Here is a 15,823-nt window from a genome sequence, read left to right as displayed (position 1 = left end):
GTCTGTGTGGGTTTCCTCCCACATTCTGAAAGACGTGCTCATTAGAGTGCATTCACCTGAACAGGCGCCAGTGTGTGGCGACGGGGGGATTTTCACAGCAACTTCATTGCAGTTTTAATGTAAGCTTTACTTGAGACAAATAAATTTTAAAATGCTTTAACATTTTGATTGAAGTTTTAAGTTTCCTTTACGCTTTGGTTTGTTTTTCTTGGGGCGGTCTCCCCATTTTTTAAGGGATTCCCTTTTTTACTTTGCCCCTCAGTTTATCTGGTTTGCCAAAAAGATGCTACATCCCTTTGTCATTGGTATTTAAAAATGTCAATCTCTGACTCAAATAGGCTATCACATCCCTGTGGATTAGAGAATTCCAAGGATTTTTCAACCCTGGAGTAAAAAAAATGCTTATCTCAGCCTTAAGTGGTTTATTTTGAGATTCTCATTTGAGGAGGACACTCAGTCAGGATTATATTCACTGGAGTTTAGTTTAACTTTATTTATTGGTGTCACAGGTAGGTTTACATTAACACTGCAATGAATTAATTGCTATCCTACTCGGGTGCCTATTCAGGTACAGTGAGGGAGAATTTAGCACGGTCAATGCATCTGACCACATCTTTTGGACTGTGGGAGGAAACTGGAGCACCCAGAGGAAATCCACGCAGAACCGGGGCGAACGTGCAGACTCTACACAGTCAGCAACCCAAGTGGAAATTGAGCCCAGGCCTCTGGTGTTGTGAGGCAGCAGTGCTAACCACTATGTCACCGTGCTGCCCCACAAGTACTGTTCTTGGAGGGAGATCTAGAAACTTATAAAATTCAAACTACGTTAGGCAGGGTAGATTCAGAATGTTCCTGATGGTGGGGGAGTCCAGAACTAGGGTCATAGTCTGTAGAGCATGCAACAAGCAATACTGTATACTAATACATCTTAAAGGATAAGAGGTGAGAAATTACTTCACCCAGAGGGTGGTGAATGTGTGGAATTCACTCCCACAGAAAGTAGTTGAGGCCAAAGCATTGTGTAATTTCAAGAAATTAGATATAGCTCTTGGGGCTAAAGGGATCAAAGGGAGGGGGAATCAGGAAGGATATTGAATTTGATCAAAATGAATGGTGGAGCAAGCTGTGGTTCCTGTCTCTAGTTTCTGTTGCTGTCTCCCCCAGAGTGAGAGGGTGAGCTGTGAGGAGGATGCAGAGATACTTCAGTGTGATTTGGACTGGCTGAGTGATGGGCAAATGCATAGAAGATGAGCTATAGATTGGATAAATATGACAACCAATTTGGTAGTTAACGGCCTTCCTGTTTTTTGCTATCAGAATGGCTGTAAATTTAAGAGAAGGGAATGTGTGTAACAAGTCCTGCGTTCCTCATACACCAGTAGCTGAAGGTAAGCATGCGGGTGCAGCAGGTAAATAGTAAAGAAGGTAAATGGTATGTTGGCCTTCATTGCGAGAGGATTCGCATACAGGAGCAGGGATGTCTTGTTGCAATTATACAGGGCCCTGGTGAGGCCGCACATGGAATATTGTGTGCTGTTTTGGCCTCCTTTTCTGAGGAAGGATGTTCTTACACTCGAAGGGATGCAACGAAGGTTTACCAGGCTGATTCCGAGGATGGCGGGATTGATGTATGAGGAGAGATTGACTAAGTTAGGAATGTTTTTGCTGGAGTTCAGATGAATGTCGGGAATCTCATAGAGACTCATAAAAGTCTAACAGGACTAGACAGGGTAGATGCAGGGAGGATGTCCTTGATGGGGGAGTCCAATACCATGGGTCACAGTCTGATGATTCGGGGTAGACCATTCAAGATGGAGGTGAGGAGACATTTCTTCACCGAAAGAAAAGTCAAGAACCTGTGGAATTCATTACCACAAAAGTAGCTGATGCCAAAACATCGAATGCATTTAAGAGGCAGTTGGATATAGCACTTGGGATCAAAGGTTATGGGGAGAAAGCAGGATTAGGTTATTGAGTTGGATGAAAATGATTGTAATGAATGTTGGAACAGGCTCAAAGGGCCAAATGGCGGCCTCCTGCTCCTATCCTCTTTTCTATGTTTCATTTGGAGAGTCGGTGCAGACATGATGGGCCAAATGGTCCCCCTCTCCTGCACTTCAGCAGTTTTGTGATTTTTGCCTTGTATACCTGTCACCTGCCTTTCCCTATATCCCTTTCCAATCTCCCCTCATTTGTCCTCTAACCTTCCCCAGTTCCGGTGAAAGCTCATTGATCTGAAATGTGGACCGGTGGGATTTTCTGCTACGGGGCAGCGGAGATGACCCATGGTCAGCTGGTGGGGGTGGTTTCCAGCCCCTTCCCTATCACGCAGGGTATCCATCCTGTGGCTTTGAGCCCTCTGCTGCCTGGGGAGGAAGGGGGGTGAGGGGAGAGGCTACTGGAAGATCCTGCTGGTGGGAAAATCCCACCCATTATCTCTGCTTCTCTCCCCATGGATACTGCCAGACCTGTAGTTTTTAATTTCTGGGTGCCAGTGGATCTGAGGGAGGTAAAGGTTTGAAAGAAGGTGGGAGAACAGGGTGGGGACTGTGATATTTACTCACAGATCAGCCCCTCTGCCTTGAGTTCCTAAATGGCCCATTCTTCATGTTCCACAGTGAAGTCATAAGAGGTTTACAGCAGGGAAACAGGCCCTGCAGCCCAACCTGTCCATGTTGCCCCCTTTTTTAATCACTAAGATAGTCCCAGTTGCCCGCGTTTAGCCCATATCCCTCAATACCAATCTTACCCATGTAACTGTAAATGCTTTTTAAAATACAAAATTGTACCCACCTCTACTACTACTACCTCTGGCAGCTTGCCCCAGACACTCATCACCCTCTGTGTGAATAAATTGCCCCTTTGGACACTTTTGTATCTCTCCCCTGTCACCTTAAACCTATGCCCGCTAGTTTTAGACGCCCCTACCTTCAGAAAAAAGATATTGACTATCTCTAGCTGATCTATGCCCCTCATTATTTTGTAGACCGCTATAGGATCACCCCTAAGGCTCCGACACTCCAGAGAAAAAATGTCCCAGGCTAGCCAACTTCTCATAACTCAAGTTCCAGTAGCATCCAAGTAAATCTTCTCTGCACGCTTTCTAATTTAACAGTATCCTTTCTACAATAGGGTGACCAGAACTGTATGTAAGTGTGGCTTCGCCAATGTCTTGTACAACTTCAAGAAGGCGTCCCAACTCCTGGATTCAATGTTCTGACCATTTGCTTGGCAAGCGTTGCTGCGATGCCAGGCCCTCAGAAGGAACCAAAATAGCATTGTCTTCACCCATTTCTATAAAATAAATTTATTTCATCCTTGTAAATTCTCAAAAATACATATTTTAAAATCTGCTATATTACAATTGATATCCAAAATAAAAGTTATGCCAAGCTGACACAGGAATGAATGATTTAACAACCCATGACTCATCTGCCATCTACAGCTAACCTTTGACCAAGAAGCAATCATGGGGAATGTGTCAGAGCAACAATACAATCCTTAAGTTGCCCAAATCCAACACTGGAGTCGATATCCCAAGCAGGCTAGACCGTAGCCTTCTGTCCTCCCAGATTTCATATCCTCCCCCCTTCACAGCCATGTTCCCTCCCCCCACATTATTAAGTTTTAAAGTTGATTTATTAGTGTCACAAGTAAGTTTACATTAACACTGCAGTGAAGTTACTGTAAAAATCCCCTAGTCGCTACACCCTGGCGCTTGTTTGAGGGAGAATTTAGCACGGCCAATGCACCCTAACCAGCCCGTCTTTTGGACTGTGGGAGGAAACCCATGCAGACATGGGGAGAATGTGCAGACTCCACACCTGGAACCAAACCCAGGCCCCCTGACACTGAGGCAGCAGTGCTAACCACTGTGCCGCCCCCCCCCCAGGGACTCAATTCCAGATGTCTCACACACACATACACACACTTTTACAATTGGCTCATAAACAAACGATTAGAATTGCACTCCTGAGACAAAGTTATCTCATAAACCCCACAATGTTGGAATAAAGAGGAACCATTCGGAAATAGCCAGAAGCTTAGCTGCCAAGCGGAACCGGCAGAGTGTTGAGTTCAATTCTGTTGCTGTGAGTTGCAAGCAAAGATATTCCCTGGTAGAAACTCAGAGTCCAGTTAAATAAATCCCAAATTCTGCAGCTCCCCCCCCCCCCCCGCCCGAAACACACACACACATAAACACACACACACTATCGCAGACCAATATCCCTGCTCAAACTGCAGTGAAGTCACCCACTATCTTTAGCTGGTTCCACACTTTCACGGGCAGAGGCCTCCCGGACAGAGTTCTAGTCTGACACAGCCACTCGGCAGAGGGACGGGGCCTGTTCTTGTTCGAAGATTATTCCCCCCACGTGGCAGCCTGCTTTGAAGCCAGACTCCCCGCTCCCGGCTCCTTCCGCTCGGCCCGTGGTCTCACCCTGGCCGATTGGAACGGAAGGAAGGGCCGAAATCTTGGGTTCAGGCCTTGTCTGCAGGCCCAGCCCCACCTCCCCCCACACTCCACCCCCCCACCCCCCCCCACCTCCGCCGGCCAGAGTTCAAAAGGGTAAAGTTGAGAGGTCAGCTTCTACTCGGGGTACTTGTGGATGTCGTTGTACAGCCTGAAGGCCGGCGGCACCACCTCGTTCAGGTGGGGGCAGTGGTAGCTACATTTACAGGATTGGATCATCATCATGTTCTTGCTGAAACGTCCTCCATCCTCGCACTGGAAGCGGATGCGGATTGTCCGGCTCTTTAGAGGTGAGCAGCAGCGATGGTCCACGCACAGCCCACACGAGTTGGGCTGGTATTTCTTCACACTTTTACAGCCAGCGTAATTGAAGCGAATCGACTTGGTCGCCTTCTGAGTTCTGGTGCACTTCTTCCCCCTCTGCAAGAGATAAGGAACAGTCCCATCACTCCCATTCCTATCCATCCTAACAAGTACATCCCCAAGACAAGTTACCACATGGAAACAGGCCCTTCGGCCCAACTGGTGCCTGCTGGCCATGTGGTTACACTGGTGTCCTCTCTCTTACCCACCAGGCAATAGGCCCATTTAGACCCAGAATGTTAACTCTGTTTCTCTCTCCGCAGACGCTACCAGACCTGCTGAGTTCATCCAGCATTCCCTCGTTGTTCTGCAATATAAAAGCTATTTCACTTCACCCTATTCCTTCTCTATGAACGGTGTGCTTTGCCTGTATGGCACGCAAGAAACGTGCTGATACGTGTGACAATAATAAATCAAACCAATGAGAGTGTGTGTCTCTGAGAGATAACCATTTACCTCGTGTGAACCACAATTCACAGGGCTGATCCATACAGCACAGAGAGGCCCTTTGGCCCATCCTGCTGGTATTCGCCATCATAGAACCATAGAAAATTACAGCTCAGAAACAGGCGTTTTGGCCCTTCTTGTCTGTGCTGAACCATTTTTTGTCCAGTCCCACTGACCTGCACCTGAACCATATCCCTCTACACCCCTCTCATCCATCAACCCGCCCAAGTTTTTCTTAAATGTTAAAAGTGACCCTGCATTTATCCGGCAGCTCATTCCACACTCCCACCACTCTCTGCGTGAAGAATCCCCCCCTAATATTCCCTTTAAACGTTTCTCCTTTCACCCTTAACCCATGCCCTCTGGTTTTTTTTCTCCCCTAGCCTCAGTGGGAAAAGCCTGCTTGCATTCACTCTATCGATACCCATCAAAATCTTACACACCTCTATCAAATCTCCCCTCATTCTCCAGGGAATAAAGTCCTAACCTATTCAATCTCTCTCTGTAACTCAGCTTCTCAAGTCCCGGCAACATCCTTGTGAACCTTCCCTGCACTCTTTCAACCTTATTTACATCCTTCCTGTAACTAGGTGACCAAAACTGTACACAATACTCTAAATTTGGCCTCACCATTGCCTTATATAACCTTACCATAACACTCCAACTTTTATACTCGATACTCTGATCAAGACCCTATCTATTCTAATCTCATTTTCCACCACTTGGTCAGTAGTCTTGTACGCTCTGAAGTTTCAAGCGCTCATCTAAATATTGTGAGGGTTCCGCCCTTTGAGGCAGTGAGTTCCAGATTCCCAGCACCCTTGAGGTGAAAGTGTTTCCTCAAATCCCCCATCCCAGTACCATAAATCTATCCCCCTGGTTATTCTACTAAGGGGAAAGGCTTCTTCCCAACTAACCTATCCTCATAATTTTGCACTTCTCGATCAGGTCCCACCTCAGCCTAAGGAAAACAACCCCCTTCATCGCTGGGTGCCCCCAGCCCAGGGAGAATCTTTCCCAATGCAGTGCGCGCCGCTGCTCTGGTTCCAATGCAGTGCGCGCTGCTGCTCTGGTTCCAATGCAGTGTGCGCTGCTGCTCTGGCTCCAATGCAGTGTGCGCTGCTGCTCTGGCTCCAATGCAGTGTGCGTCGCTGCTCTGGTTCCAATGCAGTGCGCGCCGCTGCTCTGGTTCCAATGCAGTGTGCGCTGCTGCTCTGGTTCCAATGCAGTGTGCGCTGCTGCTCTGGCTCCAATGCAGTGCGCACCGCTGCTCTGGCTCCAATGCAGTGTGCGCTGCTGCTCTGGCTCCAATGCAGTGCGCACCGCTGCTCTGGCTCCAATGCAGTGTGCGCTGCTGCTCTGGCTCCAATGCAGTGTGCGCTGCTGCTCTGGCTCCAATGCAGTGTGCGTCGCTGGTCTGGTTCCAATGCAGTGTGCGCTGCTGCTCTGGCTCCAATGCAGTGCGCACCGCTGCTCTGGCTCCAATGCAGTGTGCGTCGCTGGTCTGGTTCCAATGCAGTGTGCGCTGCTGCTCTGGCTCCAATGCAGTGCGCGCTGCTGCTCTGGTTCCAATGCAGTGTGCGCTGCTGCTCTGGTTCCAATGCAGTGCACGCTGCTGCTCTGGCTCCAATGCAGTGTGCGCTGCTGCTCTGGTTCCAATGCAGTGTGCGCTGCTGCTCTGGCTCCAATGCAGTGCGCACCGCTGCTCTGGTTCCAATGCAGTGTGCGCTGCTGCTCTGGTTCCAATGCAGTGTGCGCTGCTGCTCTGGTTCCAATGCAGTGTGCGCTGCTGCTCTGGCTCCAATGCAGTGTGCGCTGCTGCTCTGGTTCCAATGCAGTGCACGCTGCTGCTCTGGCTCCAATGCAGTGTGCGCTGCTGCTCTGGCTCCAATGCAGTGCGCGCCGCTGCTCTGGCTCCAATGCAGTGTGCGCTGCTGCTCTGGTTCCAATGCAGTGCACGCCGCTGCTCTGGCTCCAATGCAGTGTGCGCTGCTGCTCTGGCTCCAATGCAGTGCGCGCCGCTGCTCTGGCTCCAATGCAGTGTGCGCTGCTGCTCTGGTTCCAATGCAGTGCGCGCCACTGCTCTGGCTCCAATGCAGTGCGTGCTGCTGCTCTGGCTCCAATGCCACTGTTCCTGTGACTACCCAACTGGCACATTGCTCTTTCACCCAGTAAAGGAGTGCAGGGGAGGGGATGGGGGTGGTGGTGGTGGGGGGTCCGTCCCTACCTTGAGTGTGGGGTAGATGGTGGGGTCGCAGGCCCGCAGTTGGCACAGTTGCGTCTCCTTCTTCAGCTTGCACTCGGGGTTCTGGTTGCTGAGGCGGGTGGACAAGCCCATGTCACAGCTTTTGGAACATTCTGACCAGCGGGTGGTTTGGACGGTGCAGGCGCCACGGGGGGTATCGCCCCCTCCGAACAGCGACCTCCAGGCTGGGGGGGGAGAGAAAAAACAATCTGAAGAGGAGGCCGTCAAAGATCTGGTCCCAGCAGGAGTTTTTCCGAATCGCGTTCCGGAAATAGACACGAGGCTTCCATTTCAAGGAAGGAATGCAACCTTCTATTCCCGTCTGGTTTCGTCAGTGCGACAGATGCAGACTCTATAACTGGACGCAGGGTATTTGTGTTGGTTTTACTGGGCAGGACCCCCCCCCCCCCCCACCCCACACTGTCCCCCACTCCGAGGGGAGCCTGAACTGGACCCCCGAGTTCCCCCCGGGTTGAAGCCACTCACCAGGCAGGTTCCTGAGGGACGGGTCCTCCCTGTGGATCAACTGGTTGCTGCTGGCGGTGTTGAGGGTGGCCAGGCGGAGGAAGGGCTTGGCCCTGCCGTGCTCGGACACCGCTTTCTGGCAGAGGAACTTCTCACAGCACTGGCCGGGCACCTTCACCAGCCGAGGGTGGGGGCAGTCCAGGCCGTTCATCAGCGGCAGTTCCTGGGGGCACAGGGGCACGCAGCCCACTGCTCCGTCCATACAGGTGCACTGGTGCTTGCAGCTGGGCTGGAAACTCTCGCCGTGCTGGTAGATCCTCCCGTTGTACTCACACGTTCGCCCCTCTGCCTTAGCTGTCGGGTGGGTGGGGGGTGGAGAGAGAAACACTGTCAGAGTTACTGAGACACAGCAAGGCACCAATTCGTTCATCCCCATGGTCTCTATCCCCTCCCCCCATATACCCTCCCCCATATCCTTCTCCCATACCCTTGCCCCCCCATTCTCTCCTATATCCTCCCCATAACCTCACCATACCCTCCCTCCATACCTTTCCCCTCATGTCCCCCACCCCCATACCCTCCCCCCAATACCCTCCCCATACCCTCCCCCCATACCCTCCGCCATACCCTCCCCCCATACCCTCCCCATACCCTCCCCTCCGTACCCACTCCCCATACCCTCCCCCAAAACCCTCCCCATACCCTTCCCTCCGTACCCACTCCCCATACCCTCCCCCCAATACCCTCCCCATACCCTCCGCCCCCCTATATCCTCCCTATAACCTCCTCATACCCTCCGCCCACACTCTCCCCCCTACCTTTCCCCCATACCCTCCCCCTTACCCTCTCACCATACACGTCCCCCATACCCTCCCCCCAATACCCTCCCCATACCCTCCGCCCCCCTATATCCTCCCTATAACCTCCTCATACCCTCCCCCCACACTCTCCCCCCTACCTTTCCCCCATACCCTTCCTCCAATACCCTCTCCCAAACCCCTCCCCCATCTCCAGACCCTCATAGGTCAGCAATGAACATCATTCCCACTGACCCACCAATCCTGACCTGTCTACAAACTGTCACCATGGAAACGCAACAGAATTCACCTCCCCCTTTCTCCCCACCCAAAATGTCCCAACGGTCAGTCACCGCCCCAGACTGGGAGACTGGGATGGCAAGAGTGAGGGAGCGCGGAGTGAGGGGGCGCAGAGCGAGGGGGTGTGCAGACCGAGGGGGCGCAGAGCGAGGGGGCGCAGAGTGAGGGAGCGCAGAGCGAGGGGGTGTGCAGAGCGAGGGAGCGCAGAGCGAGGGGGCGCAGAGCGAGGGGGCGCAGAGCGAGGGGGTGTGCAGAGCGAGGGGCTGCAGAGTGAGGGAGCGCAGAGCGAGGGGGTGTGCAGAGCGAGGGGGCGCAGAGCGAGGGAGCGCAGAGCGAGGGGGCGCAGAGTGAGGGGGCGCAGAGCGAGGGGGCGCAGAGCGAGGGAGCGCAGAGCGAGGGGGTGTGCAGAGTGAGGGGGCGCAGAGCGAGGGGGTGTGCAGAGCGAGGGGGCGCAGAGTGAGGGGGCGCAGAGCGAGGGGGCGCAGAGCGAGGGGGCGCAGAGCGAGGGGGTGTGCAGAGCGAGGGGGCGCAGAGTGAGGGGGCGCAGTGCGAGGGGGCGCAGAGTGAGGGAGCGCAGAGCGAGGGGGTGTGCAGAGCGAGGGGGCGCAGAGTGAGGGAGCGCAGAGCGAGGGGGTGTGCAGAGTGAGGGGGCGCAGAGTGAGGGGGCGCAGGGTGAATGGGCGCAGGGTGAGGGGGTGCAGAGTGAGTGGACATATGGGTGGGGGGGGTGAGGGGGAGGAGCGGAGCAGGGAGGGGGGAGCGTGGGGGAAACAGGGAGCCTCAGTTGAGGGAGGATTTGGGGGTTTATGGGGGACACTCACCTCTGCAGATACCCACTCCCCCAGCGAGCTGGACTCCCTGGTTACACTCCAGACCCTTCAGGTAATCACAGGGCTTTTCCAGGCTGCAGTCATCGTTTAGCTGACGGGCACAAACCCTGCAACAACCACAGCCATCCAGCACCACACTCACCCCAGGGGGACAGCGGGCTTGAACTGGGGGGCAGCGACACTCCACAGGGCAGCCCCCTCGTACCTAATGAAGGCAAAAGAGAGATCAGCACAGAACAGGGTCAGGTTAGAGCGAGGAACGTCCTTCTGACACCCAACACAGATCCCCAAACACAGACCCAACACAGACCCCCAAACACAGACCCAACACAGACCCAACACAGATCCCCAAACACAGACCCAACACAGATCCCCAAACACAGACCCAACACAGACCCCCAAACACAGATCCCCAAACACAGACCCCCAAACACAGACCCAACACAGGTCCCCAATAACACACACACACACACACACACACACACAGTCTCACACTCATACACACACACGCACACACAGTCTCACACTCACACACATACACACACACACCCAGTCACACACACACACACACCCAGTCACACACACACTCAGTCACACACACACACAGTCACACATAGTCTCACACACATGTACATACATACAGTCTCTCACACACACACACACATACAGTCTCACACACATGTACATACATACAGTCTCACACACACACATACATAGTCTCACACACACACACTGTCTCACACTCACACTTTCTCACACACACTCTCACACTAACACAGAAACGCACACGCACTCTCACAGTAACAGTAACAGAAGGCACTAACCGGGGAATGCACACATATCAGCAGCAGCAGCACACCGAGAATCACCCACTGTCCCATTTCGACCCGACAGAACCTGTCAGTTACACTGACTGCTCCTCTCCCTCTGGACAGCTGTCCCTGACTCCCTGTCACACTCTCTCCCTGTTTCACTCTCTCCCTGACTCCCTATTACACACTCTCTCTGTCTCTCTGTCACACACAGCGTCACACACCATCTGTCACACTCTATCTCTGTCTCTCTCTGCTCCTCTCTATCTCTCACACACTCTCTCTATTTCTCTGACTCTGTCCCTCTCTCTGTCTCTGACTCTTTCTCTCTGTCGCTCTGTCACTCTGTCTCTCTCTCTCTCTCTTTCTGTCTCTGTCCCTCTGTCTCTGTCTCTGTCACCCTCTCTGTCTCTGTCTCTCTGTCGCCTCTGTGCTAATTATACAGAGCTCGGTCTGCTGTACCAGCCCTCCCATTGGTTAGGTAGCTGGTTGGTTGTCCAATCAGGGACGAGTCTCTCACTCCAGACATTCCATTGCAGAGTTCAGTGTGGATGGGCTGGGCCAGATTGGGATGAATGGAGCCCATTCATAAAAGAGAGGGAGTGAAAAACACACACACAGACACAGACACACACACACATACTGACTGATATACACAGACTGATACACTGATACACACACACACATACGCACAAACCGATACACACACAGACTGACACACATACTGACTGATACACTGAATGATACACTGATACACACACACACTAACCAATGCACGCACAGACTGATACACACACTGACTGATACACACTGATAAACACACTGATACACACACTGACTGATATACATACAGACTGATACACACATTAACTGATACACACACTGACTGATACAGACACACACACACACACATAGTCACACTGACTGATACACACACAGACTGATACACACACTGACACACAAATACACACAGACACACAGACTGATACACATACTGACTGGTACACACACACATACACACACACTCACATGCACTCATATTCACACATACACACTCACACTGACTGATACATGCATAGACACTGACAGACAAACACATACACACACACACACACACACACTCATACATACAGACACACCAGCAGCAGACATTGTTAGGGATTGTTAAGGATGAGGAAGTGTTTTTTTGTACGGGGACAGACAGTCTGTACCTCGATCATTCTTCACATCTCTTGGAATGTGTGGTGTGGGTAATGGAATCAGTGTGGGCCAGTCACACTCTGATCGAGACAAAACATTAAAGAGAAGGGCATTGCGACAGCAAAATTCTCTTGAGAATAGCAGCAAGGCCAGTCCCACACGATAAACAAATGTGTTTTGAACGGATTGGCATGATGGCTGACATTTACAGTGAGGCTCCGCCATCCCTTCCCCCTGCACTCCACCCCCAGATTCAGTGCAGTTTCTGGAAATGAGTGGCCCTTTGTAAGGTAGCAGTGTGTCTGAGTGTTGGCCGCAAGCCTGGATCTGTGGAGGAGGAAATCACTGGCGGGTTTGAGGATTCAGGAAGAAGAGCTCGGGAAAAACATAAACCAAAAGTTAAAAACAAGCTTCTCCCCAGGAAAGGAGGATGCCCAGGAGTTACAGGCAGCTCCTTACACCGCAGGATGGGAGCAGATCCTGCACTCTGTACAGCACACCGGGTATAGTCTGCCCTCCAATTACTGCCCTCTCCCCACTCACACATCAACCATCCTTCCGCTCCATTCCCTAATTCAGAACGATGTGGAGATGTCAGTGTTGGACTGGGGTAAGCACAGTAAAAAGTCTCACAACACCAGGTTAAAGTCCAACAGGTTTATTTGGTGTCACGAGCTTTTGGAGTGCTGCCCCTTCATCAGGTGCCTTGGTTGATCAGGTGAGTCTCACCTGATGAAGGAGCAGTGCTCCAAAAGCTCGTGACACCAAATAAACCTGTTGGAATAAAGTTGCGAGACTTCTTACTAATTCGCAATAGTCATATGCCAAGTATTTACCCCACTAGGTCCCCCGACACTAACGGGTAGTTTAGCATGGCCAATCAACCTAACCCTTCGGACTGTGGAGGGAAACCAGAGCACCCGGAGGAAATCCTCGCAGGCGCGGGGAGAACGTGCAAATTTCACACAGACCCAAGCCGGGAATCGAACCCGGGTCCCTGGCGCTGCGAGGCAGCAGTGCTAACCACTGTGCCACCATGCCTTAGTTCAATTCTGCTCCTGTCAGGGAACTCAGGAAAGGATTTCTACATCTGATAGATGAGGGCAGGTTCAGGGTCTGGTAGTGCCACCTGAATCTGCTCCCACACAGTGGCACAGTGGTTAGCACTGCTGCCTCACAGCACCAGGGACCCAGGTTCGATTCCCAGCTCGGGTCACTGTCTGTGTGGAGTTTGCACATTCTCCCCGTGTCTGCGTGGGTTTCCTCCGGATGCTCCGGTTTCCTCCCACAGTCTGAAAGACGTGCCGGTTAGGGTGCATTGGCCGTGCCAAATTCTTCCTCAGGGTAACCCGAACAGGCGCCGGAGTGCGGCGACTAGGAGATTTTCACAGTAACTTCATTGCAGTGTTAATGTAAGCCTACTTGTGATACCAATAAAGAAACTTTAAACAAGTTGAACACTGATTGGCTCCAAGTGGGGCCCCCAGTTGTCTGCTTCACTCCTTCCTGCCCACGTTTCCCTTAGCAACGTACACCAGGGGCTGCAAGCGGGTTCAAGAAGGCGGCTCACTGTCACCTTCTCAAGGGGCAATCAGGGACGGACGGGCAATGAATGCTGGGCCTCGCCAATGATGCCCACCTCACTCGAGTGAATAAATGCAGAAGTTGCAGAACAGCAGGACAGATTATTTCCAATGTTTCTGGAATTTCCTCCTTTATGGAAATTTATTATTATTCATTCCTGGGACATGTGCGTCATGGGCTGGGCCAGCATTTATTGCCCATCCTTACTTGCCCGAGGGCAGTTGAGAGTCAACCACATTGCTGTGGCTCTGGAGTCACATGTTTTTCCGACGATGGTTTCACGGTCATCAGTAGATTATTAATTCCAGATTTTTTTTTATTGAATTCAAATTCCACCATCTGCCCTGGCGGGATTCGAACCCGGGTCCCCCAGAACATTAGCTGAGTTTCTGGATTAATAGTCTAGTGATAATACCACTGGGCCATTGCCTCCCCCCTGCAGTGGGAATGGCACTGGACTAGTAGCCCAGAGACCCAGCCAAATGCTCTGATGAAGAGGTTTCAATGGAATTCAAATTCAATTAATAATCTGGAATTGAGAAGCTCGTTTCAGTAAAAACCCGTCTGGTTCACTCATGTCCCTTTAGGGAAGGAAATCTGCCGTCCTTACCCGGTCTGGCCTACATGTGACTCCAGAGCCACAGCAATGTGGTTGACTCTCAGAGCTTCTCTCTTAGTGTACTATGTTGGTCTGTGTTGTCCTGTGTTTATGTTGTACTGTATTGGCCTGTATTTGGCAATGACCTGTGTTTGTCTGTGTTACACATCATTGACCTGTTTTTGCCCTCTGAAGTGGCAGGGTGAGACTCTCAGTTGTGCCAAATTACTCACCTCCTGACTCCCCAGAGCCTGTCCACCATCTACAAGGCACAAGACAGGAGTGTGATGGGATACTCCCCACTTGCCTGGATGGGAGCAGCTCCAACAACACTCAAGAAGCTCGACACCATCCAGGACAAAGCAGCCCTCTTGATTGGTAGCACGTCTACTAACATTCACTCCGTCCACCACTGATGCTCAGTAACAGCCGTGTGGACCATCTACAAGGTGTGCTGCAGCAACTCACCAAGACTCCTCCAACAGCTACCAAATCCACTTCCATCTAGAAGGACAAGAGCAGCAGATACATGGGAACACCACCCCCTGCAAGTTCCCCTCCAAGTTACTCACCACCCTGACTTGGAAATATATCGACCATTCCTTCACTGTCCTTGGGTTAAAATCCCGGAACTCCCCCCTGCTAACAGCGCTGTGGGTGTACCTACATCACATGGGCTGGTTCAAGAAGGCAGCTCAACACCACTTTTCAAGGGCAATTAGGGATGGGCAATAAATGCTGGCCCAGCCAGCGATGACCACACCGTGTGAATGAATAAAAACTGGGAAATGTGGCAGTGGGTTTGTGTTCAGTACATCCCAGGGTGGGATTCTCCGGCTGCACTCACCTGGAAAATCCCGCCCTAGGTCGATGGACCTTTACATGGGCTGCCTCTCGCCTGCTACGATTCCCATGGCAGGCTGGGTGGTGAAATCCCCCTCACACAGTCAGCGAGCTGATAATGAGCAGATCCTGAGCTTCTTGTAATGATGTTGATTGGGGGACACCGCGGGAAACCCCCTCATTCTGCATTGAAATGAGAATCACGGTTCCATCCACATATCCAGGCTTCTCTCTTACTGCACAATGTTGGTCTGTGTTGTTCTGTGTTTATGTTATACTGTATTGGCCTGTATTTGGCAATATGGTATTGCAATGACCTGTGTATGTCTGTGTTATACAGTATTGACCTGTGTTTGTCTGTGTTATACATCGTTGGCCTGTGTTTGTCTGTGTTGTACTGCCTTGGCCTGTGTTTGTCTGTGTTGCTCTGCCTTGGCCTGTGTTTCTCTGTGTTAACACAGTAAAAAGTCTGCCAACACCAGGTTTTAGTCCAACCTATTTATTTGATAATATACTCACAAGCTTTCGGGGTTAGCCCCTTCGTCAGGTGAATGGAGAGTTCTGGCCTCAGACAGAGCATATAAAGCACAGACAGTTTAGAGATTACTGATTAGAATGCGAATCCTTACACCTAACCTGCTGTTAATCTCTAAACTGTCTGTGCTTTATATGCTCTGTCTGAGGCCAGAACTCTCCATTCACCTGACGAAGGGGCTAACCCCGAAAGCTTGTGAGTATATTATCAAATAAATAGGTTGGACTAAAACCTGGTGTTGGCAGACTTTTTACTGTGTTTACGCCAGTCCAACGCCGGCATACCCACATCATTTCTCTGTGTTATACAGCAGTGAAGTTAAAGTTTATT

At 51.5% G+C, this 15,823-nt stretch overlaps 1 protein-coding gene across 1 annotated transcript; it reads right to left on the bottom strand.

Moving 5' to 3' along the window:
* Nucleotides 1-4,543: 4,543 nt before the first annotated feature.
* On the bottom strand, nucleotides 4,544-11,061 carry LOC145360859 (CCN family member 1-like). The gene is made up of 5 exons (XM_080216338.1): nucleotides 10,746-11,061; nucleotides 9,913-10,126; nucleotides 8,016-8,348; nucleotides 7,512-7,714; nucleotides 4,544-4,894 (listed from the first exon to the last, which is right to left on the bottom strand). The coding sequence occupies exons 1-5, from the start codon at nucleotides 10,800-10,802 to the stop codon at nucleotides 4,592-4,594; spliced, it is 1,110 nt and encodes a 369-aa protein (XP_080072464.1). The 5' UTR covers nucleotides 10,803-11,061; the 3' UTR covers nucleotides 4,544-4,591.
* Nucleotides 11,062-15,823: the final 4,762 nt, after the last annotated feature.

This window comes from Carcharhinus amblyrhynchos, chromosome 33 (assembly GCF_965287045.1).
Source record: "Carcharhinus amblyrhynchos chromosome 33, sCarAmb.v2.hapA, whole genome shotgun sequence".
Taxonomy (NCBI): Eukaryota; Metazoa; Chordata; class Chondrichthyes; order Carcharhiniformes; family Carcharhinidae; genus Carcharhinus; species Carcharhinus amblyrhynchos.
This window is presented reverse-complemented; position numbering and strand designations above follow the sequence as displayed.